The sequence below is a fragment of the Geotrypetes seraphini genome, chromosome 1 (assembly GCF_902459505.1).
Source record: "Geotrypetes seraphini chromosome 1, aGeoSer1.1, whole genome shotgun sequence".
Classification (NCBI taxonomy): Eukaryota; Metazoa; Chordata; class Amphibia; order Gymnophiona; family Dermophiidae; genus Geotrypetes; species Geotrypetes seraphini.
Window position 1 is genome coordinate 77643491 of NC_047084.1, and position 19003 is coordinate 77662493.

Below are 19003 nucleotides of genomic sequence, written 5' to 3' on the forward strand. Positions count from 1 at the left end.
GGCAAAGAAAAACTGAAATTCAGTCAGCGCAGATTGAAGATAACTTCTCAGCTCCGCGGAAAGAAAAGAACTGAGGAGACACGCCCGGTACATCGGGCGGGAAGGCACTGGCGCATGCGCGGTGCGGGCATCTCGAAACTTCTGAGTTTCTTCAAGCAAGACATGCTTGCAAGATGTCCGTATCGGGGCTCTGTCGGATGACATCACCCACTAGTGAGAATACCTGCCTGCTTGTCCTGGGATAATGTAAGATCTACAGTAGAGAATGACATGGGGAAAAAAATTATCCCCGTCTCCGCAAGCTCGTCCCCATCACTGTCCCCTCCCGTGGGCTTGGTCCCGGTCACCGTCCCGTCCCCACAAACCTAGAGAGAAGATTGTTCTTTAAGAAGAAGGAATTAATCAAAGTGGATGGGATTGGGGAAGGGAGGTGGGGAGGTAAGGAGAAAAGGCAGGGGAGATTTATAGGGAAGAGTCAAAAGGGGATAGCGATTCAAATATTCTTAATCTATCCTCTTTCCCAGCGTCTTCTCCCTACTTTCTCTTCCCCATTTCCCAGTGTCTTCTCCCCTCTCTTTCGTCCCCAGTTCCTAATCCTAACCCTTCCAGCGTCTTCTCTTCTCCATGCCCCCAGCACCCTTCGCACGGTCCAGCAGCTCCCTCCCGCCGGTCAGCCATGCATCTCCCTCCCTCTCTTTGTGGCGATTTCTATAAGGCTATGCATTGTATTGCAGCCGGAGCCTTGAAGTCGCGTCGCGTTGGCTGCTGGAAAAGTCTCCTCCGATGCAACCGGAAACAAGAAGTTGCGTCAGAGGAGACTTCAAGACTTCGGCTGCAATACAACACATAGCCTTATAGAAATCGCCACAAAGAGAAGGTAAAGGAGAAGGGAGGGAGGGAGCTGCCAGACAAGGGAGGGAGGGAGCTGCAGGACCGCACGCTCGTTCACCGCGCGTGCTTACTCCTTTAACTGCGAAGACAAGACCATTCACCACTCTGTGGGGCGGAGAATGGCCTTGTCCCCGTACTCGCGGTGACCTTTTTTTGTCACCGTTTTGGCGGGTTACCTGCAGCTAGACGCGGGTAACAGCCACCGTGTCATTCTCTAATCTACAACTCAAAACCTTCTCTATCCCATTGAAACCTCGATCACTTTATTTTTTTTATTTTTAGAGAGTTTCCGCTGGAGGTCCGTGTTGCCCGGGGTGGCCTGCCATACGGCAGCTGGCTTGACTCTGCTGTAATGGAATGGCTGACCAAGTGACCTTTCACCATCACTGAAACATAAACACACAATGAGGACTTCAATTTTTTCAGTTAGCGTTCCCTCTCTCTGGAACAGTATCTCGAATTACCTATGTGGAAAATCACACTTATAGACTTTAAGACGCAGTTAAAGACATTTCTCTTGCTTGATGCTTTTGAAACCTAACAGCCCTTTTAAGGCGACCTAGAACCTAGCAGGATTTTACCATCAGCACCCCTCCCTATCGCCTAAACCAGACCCTCACCTCAAGACAAAGAAGAACTCCAAACCCTTTTGCCTTTTCTCCACTCAAGGGCACTCAGCGCAAAAAGATGTTTGATAACCTTCTGGCGACGCAAGCAGCAAAACTTAACCACTCCATCTCCAACCTGTTGACGGCAACTGGAGACTTCAAAACTTTTCGAAAAGAAATCAAAACTCTACTTTTCAAAAAATGTATCCAAATATCTTAACCCAACCCTTCCCCCTCCTCTTAGATAAATTCTCCCCCAAAACCTCCACTTAAATAATCTCTTCCTCCCTAAAACACCAACCAAGTATTCAGATCCCTGAAATGTAACGTAATCTTATTTGTACTCTAACTGTAATCTATTTGTTATATCACACAGTAACGTACAGTCAATTTAATATCCAATTTGCAAGTTCTTCCAGAATTAATCCAGGTACCTCTCCTCCCTTGTAACCAAAAAAAAACCCAAAACTGTTGTAACTTCACTGGAAATGTCCAGTTAGCTCTTTTGTAATCCGCCTTGAACTGCAAGGTATAGGCGGAATAGAAGTCCCTAATGTAATGTAATGTTTTTCTCCTTACATGTTCTTTTTCTCCTTGCTTATTGTACTTCCAGCCCTTCTTTCCCTTTTGTTCCCATTTGTTAATGCTTTTATGTCTCTTAAAGTTGTTATTATTCCTGGTGATGCTTTGTCTTTTTAAACTGTATTTTAACAAATGTTTTTAACGATTTTGTACACCGCCTAGAAGGTTTGATTAGGCAGTATAAGAAATTTTAAATAAGCTTGAAACTTATAGGTTTCTAAGGTAACTTAAGGGTCGCTGTTAAAAACAAACTTTCCCTCTCAGCTATTCAGGAGGACATGAGCTGACATTCACACAACAAAGCTACCTGCTTCTTATCCTATGAAGCAAACAACAAAATTTCTCAAACTTGTGTGCTTATTCTTGTCCATATTTTTCTGGACATGTATTGAACCTACTGAAGGCTGTAGCAGAGCTTCCCAAATTGTCACATGTGGGGTCACGAACAGAGTAGACTCTCCATAGGTACATTATTATTCTGAATTAACTGGGATCACAAGACTGTAGCAGAGCTTCCCAAATTGTCACATGTGGGGTCACGAACAGAGTAGACTCTCCATAGGTACATTATTATTCTGAATTAACTGGGATCACATAATTGCTTTTCAAAACAATTATAGGGTCACGGCCACAAAAAGGATGAAAAGCACTGCCACATATTTAAAAAGTTGTATCTATGGAAAAAAAAAAACAACAACAAACAAACCTAAGTACACCTGGCCCTAGATTTCAACAGCCTTCATCACTCAGAAGTATAAAGGCCCAAAGTCTGCCTGTTTTTGTTCATTTCTTTCTCAATTGATGCCCACAAATCCTTATGATGTAACCAAGCAAGCAAGAAAGTGCACCCCAGTCAATCCACTGTTGTAGCATCATCATGCATTACTGTCTCAAATTCCTACACATAAACTGATTTTCCTAATAGGAGACACGCTGTTGAACCGTGTCTTTGTGATATTACTGGAAGGAGAAGGAATCAGTAAGGGATGGGCTGACTGATACAAAAAGAGAGATCGTGATGTACTGTTCTGTGTTGTGTACTTCTGTTAATTTTTAAAAAACAAACACAAAATGTCATGTATTTCTTCAGACGGAGTATTGAGGGCCCTCACTACCATCTCTGTGCAACAAAATCTGCCAGTTAATAACTAGTTTTTATCAGAGCAGTCAGGCATAGCAACCTTTTTCTCTACAGAGTTAAACCTTAACCCCAAGGGGAGTGGGGGAGGAGAAGCAATGCTTACCTCTGTGCACATCTTTACAATGCTGAATTGTAGAAACAATCACACCATTCTCCCCAGGAACATTTGCTAGCCAGGTGGCATGAAAAAGTAGTTTTAGCTGGGTGGCAACAGGGGAATACAGCACAGTATTATAGCATCTTCTGTTAATCTAGCCAGGTAGTCAGTTAAAAAACAAACAAACAGCTGGATGGTGCACCCATTCAAAAGGTCCCAGGGAGAACACTGAATCACACAATAAAAACAGGAATGGCTTTTGTGGGTCTGCACATCACACCACACCCCCACTACAACCTTCCAAAGGGTGGCTATTGTCAATCAGGTCTTACGAGAAAGCAAAAGAAAGAAAAAAAAATAAAGTCTCTATGTAGACGTATAAACACCTTAAAAGACTGGCAACTAATGGAGCAGATAAACTAGGTTTATCTATCACGTTGCAAAGAACTTTTTTTTTTTTAACATGCGTTTCCCTACAAAGGCAAGGCAACCAAAATCCTACTGGCAAACGACTGCCATGAGTTTGGGCTTTGACCTATGACATGCAACAAAGCAGGCTCCCTGTCTACACCAGAGGTCAAAGGTCACCTGGTCTAGAACGCTTAGAATCAAAAACGCCTATGGACCTTAGGAGCAGAGAAAATGGCAGAGAAAAATACACATACATTATTAGCTAAGAGAGTCAGAGGTAAACTGAAGGCACAAGCCACCTCGCGGGTTGCTAGAGCTGACAGGAGCTATTTTACTGCTAATTTGGAGAAAGCTACTAGAAGAAAAAAAAAAAAAAGTTACTGTAAGCCCGAGCCATGATCAGCCCTGGAGGCTGTCAATCGCCATTAACAGACCAACAATAAATGTCACCACTCCAACACCTATGAGCCACCATCAGCCACACATATAATAAATAGGCTTTATTCTTTCGGCAGATCGACCGATATTATCTCCAGCTCAAATTACTTAGCTTTACAAAGTTGAAAATATGGACAAAAGCAAAAGAAATCAGCATGTACAAACTAGCCTCAAACACCCCACACATTACCAGGCACCTGAAAAGGGGACAGTATTATTGCTACAATACAAAAATCAGCGCCTCTTTCAATCAGGCTTTCCTCTCGGTTTTAACCACTTTTTTTGGTTTTTTGAACTGGGGGGGCTGCCACCGGAATTGTTCATTTAAAACGAGTCCCGTAGCTTGCAGCTTTAGGCCGCCCCAATTCAGGTGCTCTGCATGCTTTTTTTTTTTTTTTTGCAGGAGAAGCCAAAGAAAAAAAATCCCCAGTGCACTCACCTCATCTTCGGAAAGTCCATAAATTGGTTCTACGCCGGTCGCCATGGAAATTGAAATAAAACGTTAATAATAATTTAAAAAAAAAAAAAAAAGCACAGCTCCACAAATATGCCGCACGCTCCGGACTCTGAAGATTACGATCCACTAAGAATGTGCAGTTGGAGAGAAAGAGAGAAAAAAACAAACAAACCCCACAATGGCTGGGCAAAGCGAGGTCTCCAAAGATCTTGCAGGCAAACGTCTCTCTCCAGGAGCCACACGAGGAGGTTGAACGTGTTTATCCCCCTCCGGTGCTGCAAACCTTTCTTCCTACACAGCACGGAGCGACGCTCCCTCCCACCTTCTCTCTCCAGTATGCGTGTGTGTAAGCAACGCTGGGCTTGCCCTCTTTCAATGGATCTCAATCCGCGCGCTGGCTCGCACCGTGTGGGTTGTTCCGAGCGCTTCTGGGCTCCCCGCGTGCAGGTTTTTTTTCTTCGTGGATGTCTCTCACAGCTGAGCTCGCGCTCTGTCAGTCGGGATCCACATGCGCCCGAGTTTCTCCACAGTGCATGGCTCGCTCCTCAGGAGCGACTCTCACGCTGCTGCTGCTGCTGCTGCTGCTGCTGCTGGGCTTTCCCCCCTCCCCCCCGTGCTTTTTGTCTCGGGAGCACACCCTTCCCTCAGGGTTTAATCAGGCATTCGCTCCTTCTCCCCCCACCACCTTTTTTTGATAGATAAGGATCAGGGGGGGGGGCCTGCCCTCATACAAACCAGCCCCAGTAACAGAGTCGATTGCCAGCGCCCAGTTTAGCCCCGTCCCCACCCCCTGACTAACGAGGAGATCGAGCAAAAAAAACTGCAAAGGGAGGGGCGGGAAGAGCAGCCCCTGCAAGCCAATAAGTGAGAGGGGGAGAGCAAAAGGCGGAAGCCGTGAGGTTCGGTTGAGTTTCTTGGCCCCGGCCGAGAGAGAGAGAGAAAAAAAAAAAAAGTGACGGAGGAAGGAAGGAAGGAAAGAAAAGGGGGTGGAGAATGGGAAAGGCGAGGCGGAGGAGGCAGCGTGCATGTGCACCTACGTAGATTTGCAGGGGGAATTCGTATTACTAAGGGTTCCCCCGTCTCCTAATAATGCATTGCATGCAGGTATTTCAAATAAAAGAAATGCATTTTAAAATATGGTTAACCCCCCCCCCCTCTTCAAAGGCTGTGGTCGGCTCAGTTTTCTAACGCCGTGTGCTTTGCATAAATTGTGTTACAGTATATCAGAGCGCGATCTTTTTAGAGATCTGGGCCGAGTGCATGTCTTTTGTTTCTGTAAATAAAGACTTAAGGTCCGAATCTGAGCCACGGCTTTTCAGGAGGGCTTTCCTCGTTCTGGCAGGCAAACAGCGCCCCCTAGCGACGCTAGCGCGAAATTAGCTGCTTTGTTAAAAAAATTGAGTCCAATATGCTGAGTTTATGAAAGGGACATCGTCAGAGTAGTTACAGGCTGGTTCCGTTTAAAGTCATGCGAGCCCCCTTGTTTAAGTACAGTGTGCCACGTTTTACTCTGCAGATGTATGTAATAATAATAATAATCTCCCCCCCCCCCTGGCCCTCTCCCAATTCCACAGTGAGAAAACAGCGATCTTGTGGCCTCCGTGTCCATGCACAGATAAGGCAGGTGGAGGTTTTCACTATGCCAACACCCACCTGGCTGACTCAGTCTCTGCCCACGACAGAATCTGTCTAGTGCCACCTGACCGTTGCTAGGGAAGTCCAACGAAGCCCCGTGGCTTGAGATGCCTCAGGTGTGCTTAATAGATGTCCTTGATGGGCTCTATCTACCCTTATTCATCTAGCTCCTCCTACATCAGCATCCTGCTTTTGATTTCTGTCATTGAAAATCTTTGTTTTCTTCTCGTGTCTCTTTTATTTCGTTTAAAGGCTGCTTTCCAAAGATCAGATCCCTGTCATATGTTGATTACAGCAAGGTAAGTAAAACCACGTAAAATAAAAATCTAAGGGGCTCTAACTCAGGAAAAACGGACTAATACAGGACATACTAAAAAGCCTTCCGTGTTAGTTTTTCCATTAGCAAACTTAAGCTTGCAGTATTTTTTGGGGGGGAGGGGGGGTGTCAACAGCAGAGAATTGGTATGAATGTGCTAGTTTACTGACATTATGGCCGCAATAACTGGTTTGTGTATCCATAATGCAGGAGCTTGTAGTGCTTTCTAAGTAGGGGATGGTAGGTGTTTCTATGTTATTTTTTTTTTTTGGGGGGGGGTTTATGGCCATATGTTAATGGTAACATTACCACACAACCAGAAATGCAACAAATAGAAAAAAAAAAAGCCCATTTTACAGCCACACTAGCAATGAGTTTGTATGAGAAAGGCACACACAAGGATAAGCTAAGTCCATTTACTAGTGCAGCTTAGTAAAAAAAAAAAAATCCCTGTGACCCAGGGCAAGTCACTTAGGCCCAGATTCTCAAAACTTCAATGTCATCGCTAAACTTTTATCCAGCGGTTTAGCCTGTACACAGTTTAGCGGCAGATTATCAAAACGGATTATCTCTGTCTAGGTTTCTATCAGTTTCCGACACTGACATGCAAATGGACTCTTCAACAATGACAGGAGCCCTCCTGGTGGATTCTTAAAAATGCCGAGCCATTTTCAAAAAGCGGTGTCGGCTTTTGGCAACAAAAATATGCGACTGGTTCAGGGGTGCCGGTCAGTGTCAGAAACTGCTAGAAAGCCCCTGTGTGTTGTGATGCAGCGGGAGAGATGCCCATTCTTTCCGCAACATCATAATATCCCTTCCCTTCAGCGGCGGCAGTGAACACAACACCCTCCCCCCCTTACAGTGGGAGATATGTCCACACTTTCCCGCTGCCCTAAAATCCCAGCCACGACCCCCCCCCTAGCAGCAGGAGAGATGCCCACACTCTCCTGCTGCCCTAAAATCCCTGCCGCGACCCCCCCTGCAGCAGGAGAGATATCCACACCTGTCTCCATCGCCCACCTCCCCCTTACCTCAAAATAGATGGCCCGGAGGGACGTGGACTCCCTCCTCCCAGCTGCCTGCATTATCTAAAATGGGCCTTCCTCTCCCTGGTGCATCTTGGGATGCACCAGCGGAGGGGCCTGAGGCTCTGATTGGCCCAAGTTGTATAAGGCCCCTCCTATGGGATGCACCAAGAAGGGGCCTAAAGCTCTGATTGACCTGGACGCCCCATATGAAGGTCGCATTGGGGATTTTAGGGTAACGAGAGAGTGTAGGCATCCCTCCTGCTGTTGTTGTGTTTTTGTTTTTTCTTGACAGCGTTTTTTTCTGTGTATGTGCCCATCGCTATCACCAGCGATGGGCACATGCAAATTTAGCAAATCTTCGCTGCTGTCCGTCAATCTCATTTGCATGCAAGATTTTTTGAGAATGTCTCAGTTTTTTTAGATTCGCTATAAAAAGGGCTGCGTTAGTAGACGGTTGCTTTTTAACACGGGTTTTTGAGAATCCTGGCCTTAATCCTCTACAGAGGTGGAAGAATCAACAACAAGCAATAGCTCATCAGAGGAAAAAGCCTCAGAACCCCGTTAGAGAAGAATTGTTCTCTGACTAGAGAGGGTATGGTTACGTCATAGGCTCAGAAAACCTCCTTGATCTTTAATCACAGTTACTCTTAAACATTGAACATGGATAGTTCCACTTGTTTATGTTAGTATTGCAGGATGTTAGCCACACAAAAGAGTGAAAATGACAGTACAGTAGTTATTAAATTTAGAGAATGACACGGTGACAAAATTCATCACCGTTCCTGTCCCCGCGGATAACCGCGGGAAATAATCCCATGTCATTTTCTAGTGTCTATTTCAACCTCAGTCCTTCTACACCAGCATTCTTCAAAGCAAAGCTTGTGGGTCAGTGGTTGTGGCCATTCATACTCTGATTCTTCCCTCTCTCTTTAAATAATGACATGAAGATGGTTTTCCGCAGTTATCCGCGGGGACGGGAACGGTGATGAATTTTGTCACCGTGTCATTCTCTAATTAAATTGTTCAAACCACACAGTGCAGTGCAGAACTTGAAAAGTAAGGTAGTTTAAATCAACTTATCTTTGCGATGTGGGCTTCTGGATATTCATCAAAAACCACAAAAAAAAAATCTCACTATGTTACAACCAATAAAAATAAAAATTTATATGAAAATGCTCAGATATACACCATCCAAGTTAGCAGTGGTATATTTTGAACATCATTGCACCAGTAACCCTCCTGACCAACCCAAAGCCAGGGAGAAAAATTTTTTCAATTTATCAACCACCAGAGAAAATATAAATAAAGAAGCACTTATCTCAGATAACTTGGTCAGTATAAACTGGTAACATAGTAACATAGTAGATGACGGCAAATAAAGACCTGAATGGTCCATCCAGTCAGCCCAACCTGATTCAATTTAAATTTTTTCTTCTTAGCTATTTCTGGGCAAGAATCCAAAGCTCTACCCGGTACTGTGCTTGGGTTCCAACTGCCGAAATCTCTGTCAAAATCTACTCCAGCCCATCTACACCCTCCCAGCCATTGAAGCCCTCTCCAGCCCATCTTCCCCCAAAAGGCCATATACAGACCCAGACTGTGCAAGTCTGCCCAGTACTGGACTTAGTTAAATAGTTCATATTATTTTCTGATTCTAGATCCTCTGTGTTCATCCCACGCTTCTTTGAACTTGGACACCGTTTTCCTCTCCACCACTTCTCTCGGCACCGATGTTTATCTTGGCTTTTCAATCTCCAAGTGAAAAAACCCAAAACGTGAAAAAAAAAATAAACTTCAAACAGCCACAAATAAGTAATCCATTATCTTCATAGCTCTTCATAGCTCTTCCTTTACGATTTCGTGTTTCACTCACAGCTTCTTCAGGAGGAAGAATGTTCTCTGTATAGGGAGAACCATGAGACCCACAGCCGACAACTCTCCAACCAATGAGCTGCAACACTTTCATATACATTTTTATTTTTATTGGTTGTAACAGTGAGATTTTTCTATGGTTTTTCATATTTATTGATTGAAAAATCTATAAATTATTAGAGTTTGATTTTCTCCTAATTGCTTGGTTATATTCTTCTGGATACCCACCACATCCAATGGTGGCCAGAGCGTTTTTGCCTTCCAGCCGCTTCAGGGCAAAGAGGGTACTTCCTGAAATATAATTATATCATCTAAGTCGCAAGGACAAGCAAAGCAAAAAAAATACCCCCAAAATGTTGAAAACTCTCACTCACGCTTTAAGCCGGCACCAAAGTGCTCAACGGGCCCACGCAAAGACAGCTGTTCGGTTGCTGACAAACACTTAAATAGATGCACCCCCCTACTGACATCATAAATGCTAACCCTGAAGAACTCTACAGGGCTTATAGCATTATGAATATAGAAAAAGAAGAAATATCGCTAAAAAACTCTGACAATCAGTGACAGTACAAGTTAAGCTGTCGATGACAAAGCAAAATCATTTCAAAAAGAAGAATTTGTTACAAATAAGTTAGAAGTGGCACCACTCAAGCTTGGCATTTAATCCTGTTGATTATTCAGATCCTAGCCTGAAAATCCGCTCCTGTTCTTTTTTCAAAGCTGTAATCTTCTATCACCACCCCTTCTAAGGGGTGGGATGTGGTCTAAACACACACGTCAAATGATCCAGCCCATGTTTTGCAGAAATCCAATGGGCGACCAACCAAAAATACTTTGTATGGAAGGATGGGTCCCTCTCTCAAAGCTGGAAAGCTTTCTGTGGTGTGCAGCAAAGGTCCCCACTCTCTCCAGTCCTATTCAACATATTCATGAGCACCCAAGGCAACCTCTCCTTCAATGATGGTGAATGTCTACTATCCTACGCAGATGACAGCTTTCTCCTAATTCCTCTCAATTCTGATGTTAAGGATGCTTCAGCAAAAGTTTCCAATGGCATTGAAAAAAATCTACTCTTTGGCACTCTCTAACAAACTCAAACTAAACACCACCAAAACAAAACTGCTCTGGTCCACCATACCACACAGGCTGTCCCCACTTCCCTTTCGCTACCGTCAGGCACAACACTAAACATGGAAGAGACTTCCAAGGTGTCACTGGTGTGGCAGAGGAAAGGACCTGCTGGGGCTGGCCAGAAACAGCTTGTTTATGGTGCATCCTCTGCTCAACGGCTGCCACTACTGCTTCAGGTAAGTGAGGGAGGGAGGGGTGTTGTCAGGACTAGCTGCCATGGATGGTGCTTCGGGGCTGGAGGGAGGGAGGATTGTCAGGACCCAGCTGCCTGCTGCTTTGGGGGCAGAGGGAAAGAGGGGTTTATAAGGACCGGCTGCCATGGATGCTGGACCCATAAGTGTGGGGGGAGGCGGGGGGGGGGGCGGAAGGGTCATGGATACTGGTCCTGCAGGGTGAAGGGCAGGGGATATGGATGTATGATTAAGGGGGGGAGGAGGAAGGAACATGGATGCTGGTCGTGCAGGGCTAAGGGCAGGGGAGATGGATGGATGCTGGACCCATAAGTGGGAGGAGAAGGGGGAGAGAAGGAGGGGAGATAAAGTGACCCAGAAAGAAGGAAAGAACAGATGAATCTGTAAGCCGCCTAGTTGATAGGTGGAATAGAAATTTAAAAAATAAATAAATAAGTGGGGGGGGATGACAGAATGAGGTGGGAAGGGAGGCAAAACTATTTTTACAGTAACTCTTATGCAACCAGAAACTACAATTATCTGGCATCCACCAATCCCATTGGTGGCAGATAACTGAGTCTACTGTAGTACTATTATTAAGGGGGCGGAGTCAGGGGCAGAACTTGAGCACCCCCCTATTCATTTTGAAAAGTTGACTCCTATGTCTGTGAGTGTTCAATAGTGGGGCCTACCTACGGGGCAGAATAGAGTTGCCAATGGGCTACTAAGTTACCCATTACTAGAGAGAAACTTTTTGGCTGGTCCTGGTTTTAAACTTACGTCCCAAAGCAGTGTAGTATTTTTACCTACCACGATTCTACCGATTGATATCAGTGCTGCAGGTCCGATAATGCACCAGAATGAAGTTGGCAGAAATCCAGGACCAGCCCAAAAAGTCACCTGCTGTAGGTGCTTAACTTTAAATGACCTATATAGAATTTGCCAGTATGTATATGTGTATGTGACTGCTCCTATAAGAAGAACTGCCTCCAAAACGAGAAAATGTTCCGAGCATAAACCTTAAAACTAGAAAAATTACTTTGGCATTTGAATGTGGCTTAGCGTGATATAATGCTGCTCTATTCCTGCGATTGTTCATGTCAGCAGTTAACAGTTTGGGCAGCTCTGTTGAAAAACTCTTGTCAAACTAGTATAGCTGCAATCCTGTAATGGTGGCATTTGGAATGAAAGCATAATCTTTTAGTTTGTTAAAACAGTTAATGAAATTCCAAACACTGGTTCTGCCTCTGACAGGGGAGAGGGGGGAGAAATGAAAAAGTGACAACTTTGGGTTACTCAACGACATTTGCGGTGTGGGAGTAGATCAGATCTTCCTTACCCCTCTCAACTACGTCAAGAAATTAGATTTTATATTGAAAACCTCATCAAAAGCTCATAACCCCAAAGAATCACAATTATGTTATAAGTATGAGAAAGACAAGAAGAGAGTAGGAACACATTAAGAGAGTTTTTTTTTTTTTAAATAAGCAGCAGTAAATTTTGCATTTATTGCACAGTTAATGCCAAAATTACCATGCAGTAAATACAAAAAGCTTTGTGGTAAATGCAAGGAGGCATATTCTGCATCTGCCCAGCATTTACCGCATAGGGCAGATAGCATCATTTTACATGGCAAGGCCAATAGTGTTCTGACTGTGACATTGACAGCTGGCTGGGGCAACACAGCTAGTTCATGGTTCCCACCTGCACCAACCCCCAGACTCGGATCCCCTCCTCCTGCATCAGCCCTGCACCTTCCAATTACCCCTCCCCCCAAAAAAATCTCCAATCCCTACCCACACAAACACCACACTCTCTGATCCACTTTCCCCTCACAGAAACTTTGCATCATCTAATCCTACCCCCAACCCTTCCCCCAGTCAATAGACTAGCCCTTGAATCCAGGCCCCAGCCCTCACTGAATCAACAGTTCCACCCCTGAGGAAAGGTCCCACCCCCGAGAACAAACCCTTCTCTTTACAGACAATGGCTAATTCCTTCCATGACTAGATTCACAGTTGTCCATCACATTTCTTCCATCTCCTCCTCTTTATTCCTTCTCCCTTTCCCTAGCTCCGGCCATCCTTTTTTTTCCTAATATTTTGAAATCATAGGTGAAGAAACTGTCCAAACTCATTGATGTTTCTCTAACTTCACCCTGACCCAGGTACATATAACTACTACGACGTATCATTTCTATAGCGCTATTAGACATAAACAAAGCTGTACAATAAGGGGCTTATAATCAAAACTTAAAGACGTCTAAAAACCCACCCAAGTCGGCACTTGGACCACCTAAAAGACAGGTCGTCCAAGTGCCGATAATCAAAGCTATTTTGGGGATGTATCCAGGAACGTTTTGGGCCTCTGAATGCCACTGTGCACCCAGAGCTTAAAAAGGGCGTATCTGGAGGAGTGGTTAGGGCGGGATGGGGGCCAACCTAGACTTAGTCGTCTTGCAGGGATAATCAAATGTTTTACTAGACTTCCTGGACGGAACGTATATGTTGTGAGTTAGAGAATGTGAAGACAGGTATAAGTGCCCAAAAAGTATCCAAAGTGACCAGATAACCACTGCAGAGGCAAAGTAGACACACACACACACTCCCCCAGTGTTCACTGACCCCCCTCACACCCCCACAAAGATCGGAATAAAAAAGTACATACCTGTCTCCAGAACATCAGGAAAGCCTAGTAGAGCTGCACAGTGCACATAAGTCTCTTAAATAGCCTGGGGTGGGTGGGCTAGTGAACCATAGAGAGGATGACCCAGGCTCATAAGCCACTATAACCACTACATGTGGGTGGAATATGTGCACCCACCAAAAAACCCTACTCTGCTGCCATATAGGTGGCACCTGCAGCCATAAGGGCTATTGGGGTTGTAGACAGGTGAGTATAATGGGTTTGGGGGGGCTCATCATAACCTATAAGGGAGTTCTGGTGAGATGTTTATGTGGCACCCTTTTTGTAAAGTTCACAGCAGTGCCTTGTAAGGTACCCCACTGCTCTGTTGCCATGTCTGGGTGGCCAGTCCATCATAATGCTGACCCCTCCTACGTCCAAAAGGTTTTGTTCTGGGCATTTGGGACTTGGACGAAAGTTTGGTCGTGAATGTGGTATAAAGATAGACCTGGTGATCTGGATGAACAATAGCCTGGATATCCAGATAGACAATTCTCATAAGAAAATATTTTAGACGTATTTTTTGAGAATGGACATTTTCCCACTGCCGACACTGGGCGTCTAATTCCATACGTCTGAATCAGACTTAGACATATCTTTTGATTATGCCTCTCCACATATGTAAGAGACAGTCCCTGCTTGACAGAGCAGGCTACTAAAATGGTTGGTGGTCTTCATAATAAGGTGTATGGGGACAGACTTAAAGATCTCAATATGTATACTTTGGTGGAAAGACAGGAGAGAGGAGATATGATAGAGACAAAATACCTATGTGGCATAAATGTACATGAGGTGAGTCTCATTTGAAAGGAAGCTCCGGAATGAGAGGGCATAGAATGAAGTTAAGAGGTGATAGAAACATAGAAACATAGAAAGTGACGGCAGAAAAGGGCCAAGGCCCATCGAGTCTGCCCACTCCAATGACCCATCCCCCTAGTTAATTGCTCTCTGATGACCTTTTCCCTCAAAGAGACCCGACATGAGCATCCCAAATGATCTTAAAAATTTGCACACTGCTGGCCTCAACCACCTGTACTGGGAGCCTATTCCAGCTGTCCACCACTCTTTCAGTGAAGAAGTACTTCCTGGTGTCGCCATGAAACTTCCCGCCCTTTATTTTCAGCGGGTGTCCTCTTGTGGCTGAGGGTCCCCTAAGAAGGAAAACATTATCTTCTACCTTGATGCGACCAGTGATATACTTAAACGTCTCAATCATGTCCCCTCTCTCTCTACGTTCCTCGGGAGAGTATAGCCGCAATTTGTTCAGCCTTTCTTCGTATGATAGATCTTTGAGCCCCGAGACCATCTTGGTGGCCATTCGCTGTACCGACTCGATTCTCAGCACATCTTTGCGGTAATGTGGCCTCCAGAATTGTACGCAGTACTCCAGATGAGGTCTCACCATGGTTCTGTACAAAGGCATTAGGACGTCGGGCTTCCGACTAACAAAACTTCTCCGGATACAACCCAGCATTTGCCTAGCCTTAGATGAAGCCTTCTCCACTTGTTTGGCCGTTTTCATGTCATCGCTGATGATCACTCCCAAATCCCGTTCTGCGGCAGACCTTGCTAAGGTTTCTCCATTCAATGTGTACGTTCTGCACGGATTATTGTTGCCAAGGTGCATGACCTTGCATTTGTTAGCGTTGAAGCTAAGCTGCCAGGTCGAGGACCACTGTTCCAACAAAAGCAGGTCTTGCGTCATGCTGTCGGACAGATTGCCGTTACTCACAATATTACATAGTTTGGCATCATCAGCGAATAATGTTATTTTACCTTGAAGTCCTTGAGTCATGTCTCTTACAAATATGTTGAACAGGATCGGGCCCAAGACCGAGCCCTGCGGCACTCCACTGGCTACCTCCGATGTTTTAGAGATGGTACCATTAACAACCACCCTCTGAAGTCTACCACTCAGCCAATCATGAACCTATGCTGTAAGTGTTTCACCTAATCCCATCAATTTCATTTTGCTCAATAGCCTGCGGTGGGGGACGCTATCAAAAGCTTTGCTGAAGTCCAAGTACACGACATCTAGGGACTCTCCCAAATACAGTTTCCTTGTTACCCAGTCAAAGAAACTGATGAGATTGGATTGACTGGACCTACCCTTGGTGAATCCATGTTGGTGGGGATCGCGTAGTTCCTCCTCGTCTAGTATCATGTCCAACTTGCGTTTGATGAGTGTCTCTATGAGTTTACTCACTACCGATGTGAGACTTACCGGTCTGTAATTCGCAGCCTCTGTCCTGCAACATTTTTTGTGCAGAGGAACGATGTTAGCTGTTTTCCAGTCCAAGGGGACTATTCCCGCTCTCAGGGACAGATTGAAGAGTACGGATAAAGGTTCTGCCAGGACGTCCCTGAGCTCACTGAGCACCCTGGGATGTAGATTGTCCGGGCCCATGGCTTTGTTCACCTTGAGTCTTGATAATTCGTGGTAGACGTCTCCGGAATTAACTCAAAATCCCGAAATGGGTCTTCTGAACTTTGCTTTACCTGCAACTGTGGACCAGGTGAAGACCGAGCAGAAGTATTCATTTAATAGTTCGGCTTTATCTGAATCTGATTCTACAAACCTCCCATCTGATTTCCTAAGGCGCACTATCCCATCAGTGTTTCTTTTTCTGTCGCTAATATACCTGAAGAAAGATTTGTCACCCTTCTTAATGTTCCTTGCCAGGTTTACTTCAGCTTGATGCTTGGCCTCTCTGACTGCCGCTTTCACCACTGTAGACTTGGCCTTGTATTCCAGTTTAGCCTCCCTTGTCTCTGAATGTTTGTAGGAAATGAATGCAAGCTTCTTTTCTTTAACGAGATCCGAGATCTCTGCGGTGAACCATTGGGGTCTAATGTTTCTTCGCCGTTTGCTTGTTGATTTTATGTATCGGGTCGTTGCTGCATGTAAGGTAGATTTCAAGGTTGACCACATGTCCTCCACATTATCGGCCACATCTTGATTTTGTAGTGCATGATGGACGAAATCTCCCATGCGTTTGAAGTCAGCGCCTCGAAAGTTGAGTACTTTTGTTGTCGTGCTCGATCTAGTGAAATCTTTCTTGAGGTTGAACATACCATGTTGTGGTCACTGGAGGCTAACTTATCGCCTACCGAGACCTCCGATACGCTTTCTCCATTGGTGAGTACCAGGTCCAGAATCGCCTGTGCCCTAGTTGGCTCTGATACCAGTTGTTTGAGTTGTGCTCCTTTAATGGCGGATAATAGCCTTCTGCTGGCGCTGGTTGTCGCTGTGAGCGTGTTCCAATCTGCATCGGGCATGTTGAAGTCCCCAAGCAGAACAGTGTCCCCCCTTAAAGTGATATTCTCTATATCTTTGATTAATTCTATGTCTTTGTTTTCCAGCTGTCTTGGTGGTCTGTATATTACACCAAGATACAGACACTTTTCTTTGCCTCTGGCTAGGTTTACCCAGAGGGATTCCCCGGTGTACTTGACCTCCGTGATTCTTGTAGTTTTAATGTCCTCCCTAGTGTATAGCGCTACCCCTCCTCCTAGCTTGCCCTCCCTGTCTTGACGAAGTAAGTTGTAACCCGGTATAGCCATATCCCACCCATGAGAGACCGTGAACCAACTTTCGGAAATCGCCACTACATCTAGATCAGCATTTATTATTTCGGTCTCCAGTTCCAGAATTTTATTGCCTAAACTGTGTGCATTGACATACATAGCCCTCCATGCCTTGTGATTGCTAGGATCCTGTGAGTAGTTCCCCATCTGAGTTAGTTTGGCCCCAAATGCATTGTTTGCAATGTGTGTATTTATCACGGACTCAGAATTATTTGCAATGTGAGTACTTACCACGGACTTGGAATTGATAGCAAAGTGATAGGCTCAGGAATATTTATTTATTTATTTATTTAGATTTTTATCCCGTCCTCCCAATAGCTCAGAACGGTTTACAAATGAACATACACAGTGCGGAGTAGCTAGACACATAAGTGGTACAACAGGTTTAGTGATTGGATTTATAGTTTTTGGAGAGAATTAAATACAGGGAGATTAAGCAGAGAGAGAGAAGGGGGAAATACAGTAGTTTAGTTTAAGGAAAGTTATAAGCGTATAGGTGCAATTTGTTAGTGGATAGAGTAAGAGAGGGTCGTACTGGAATTTCGGGAAGGTGATAGGAGAGTGGAGGGTGGGGCCTAAGGGGGGGAGAGACAGAGGAGATCTTTAATTGAAGAGGAGGGTCTTTACCGATTTACGGAATGTTAATAATGTGTTCTGTTGTCTAAGTTGGGGGGGGAGTTGGTTCCAGAGGTGTGGGATGAAGTGGCTGTAGGATCGTTTGTGGGCAGTTTCTGTGAGCAGGGATCTTCCGGGAGGGATGCATAGGCGTATCTCTGACTTTGAGCGGAGGGTGCGAGTGGGGTTGTAGATGGGAAGTTTGGATTTTATGTAGGAGGGGGTGGTGGAGTAGATTCTCTTGTGGGCAATTGTCAGGAGAATCTAAGGAAATATTTTTTTACAGGAAGGGTGGTGGATGCATGAAATTGTCTCCCAATAGATGTGGTTTAGACAAAGACTGAATTCAAGAAAGTGTATGACAGGCATATGGGATCTCTTAGAGAGAAGAAGATATAGTGGATGCTGCGGATGGGCAGAATGGGTGGACCATTTAGGCTTTATCTTTCATCTGCAGTTCCCACTTCCCGGGGAGGAGTGTAGGGAAAGAGAGGAGAGATACGAAGGAGCTGCAGAGTGAATACACTTGTAAGTCAGCAAGAAGAGTCTGAGACGTATGTGGAGATGTATAGGAGCCAATAAAGTGACTTGAGGAGAGAGCTAATTTGAGTGTAGCGACACTGGCAGAATAAAAACAAGCAGCAGAATTTTGAAAGGATTAAAGGGGAGAGAGATGGTTTAATGGAAGATTTGTGAGAAGCAAATTGAAGTAATCTAGGCATGAGGTGACAAGAGTGTGAATAAGGGTTTTGGTAGCAGAAAGGAAGAGACAGATTTTGATATAAAGAAACAACAGGTTTTAGCGGTCTGTTGGATTTGTGCAAAGAGAGAGGGGAGATAGAAAAAGATCAGCTGGTTCATCCAGTTTGTCTAGCTATTCCTGTCCACACTGGAAGGATATATTCCAGCAACTGCAGAGCTTCCAAATTACCCAGACGTTTTGGCCAGACCTACTTTAAATTTGCATCTCAAAACTTACAATGGAAAGGCTAGAGAAACTGGGCCTCTTCTCCCTTGAAAAGAGGAGACTAAGAGGGGACATGATCAAAACATTCAAGATATTGAAGGGAATTGACTTAGTAGAGAAAGAGAGATTGTTCACCCTCTCTGAGGTGAAGAGAATGAGAGGGCACTCGCTAAAGTTAAAAGGAGATAGATTCTGTACAAACGTAAGGAAGTTCTTTTTCACCTAGAAAGTGGTAGAAATCTAGAACGCTTTTCTGGAGGCTGTTATAGAGGAAAACACCCTCCAGGGATTCAAGACAAAGTTAGACAAGTTCCTGCTGAACCAGAACGTACGCAGGTAAGGCTAGACTCAATTAGGGCACTGGTCTTCTA

General features: G+C 44.8%; 2 protein-coding genes across 4 annotated transcripts in view; one reads left to right on the top strand and one right to left on the bottom strand.

Moving 5' to 3' along the window:
- Positions 1 to 6388, bottom strand: part of NEDD4L (NEDD4 like E3 ubiquitin protein ligase) — a 656466-nt gene extending 650078 nt beyond the window's left edge. The window contains exon 1 of one of the 3 annotated variants that reach the window (XM_033933707.1): positions 6279 to 6388. Coding sequence is in view for 2 of the 3 variants with exons in the window: in XM_033933724.1 (XP_033789615.1) it covers positions 4608 to 4652 (45 nt within the window). In the remaining variant the exon portion in view is untranslated. Of the gene's footprint in view, positions 1 to 4607; positions 5540 to 6278 lie in introns of those variants that run through there. The other 2 variants (XM_033933724.1, XM_033933698.1) reach the window with 2 other exon arrangements.
- Positions 6389 to 6538: 150 nt separating this feature from the next.
- The window catches only part of ATP8B1 (ATPase phospholipid transporting 8B1), a 281690-nt gene continuing 269225 nt past the window's right edge, over positions 6539 to 19003 (top strand). The window contains exon 1 of the mRNA XM_033933791.1: positions 6539 to 6559. The gene's annotated coding sequence lies outside the window, so the exon portion shown is untranslated. The remainder of the gene's footprint in view (positions 6560 to 19003) is intronic.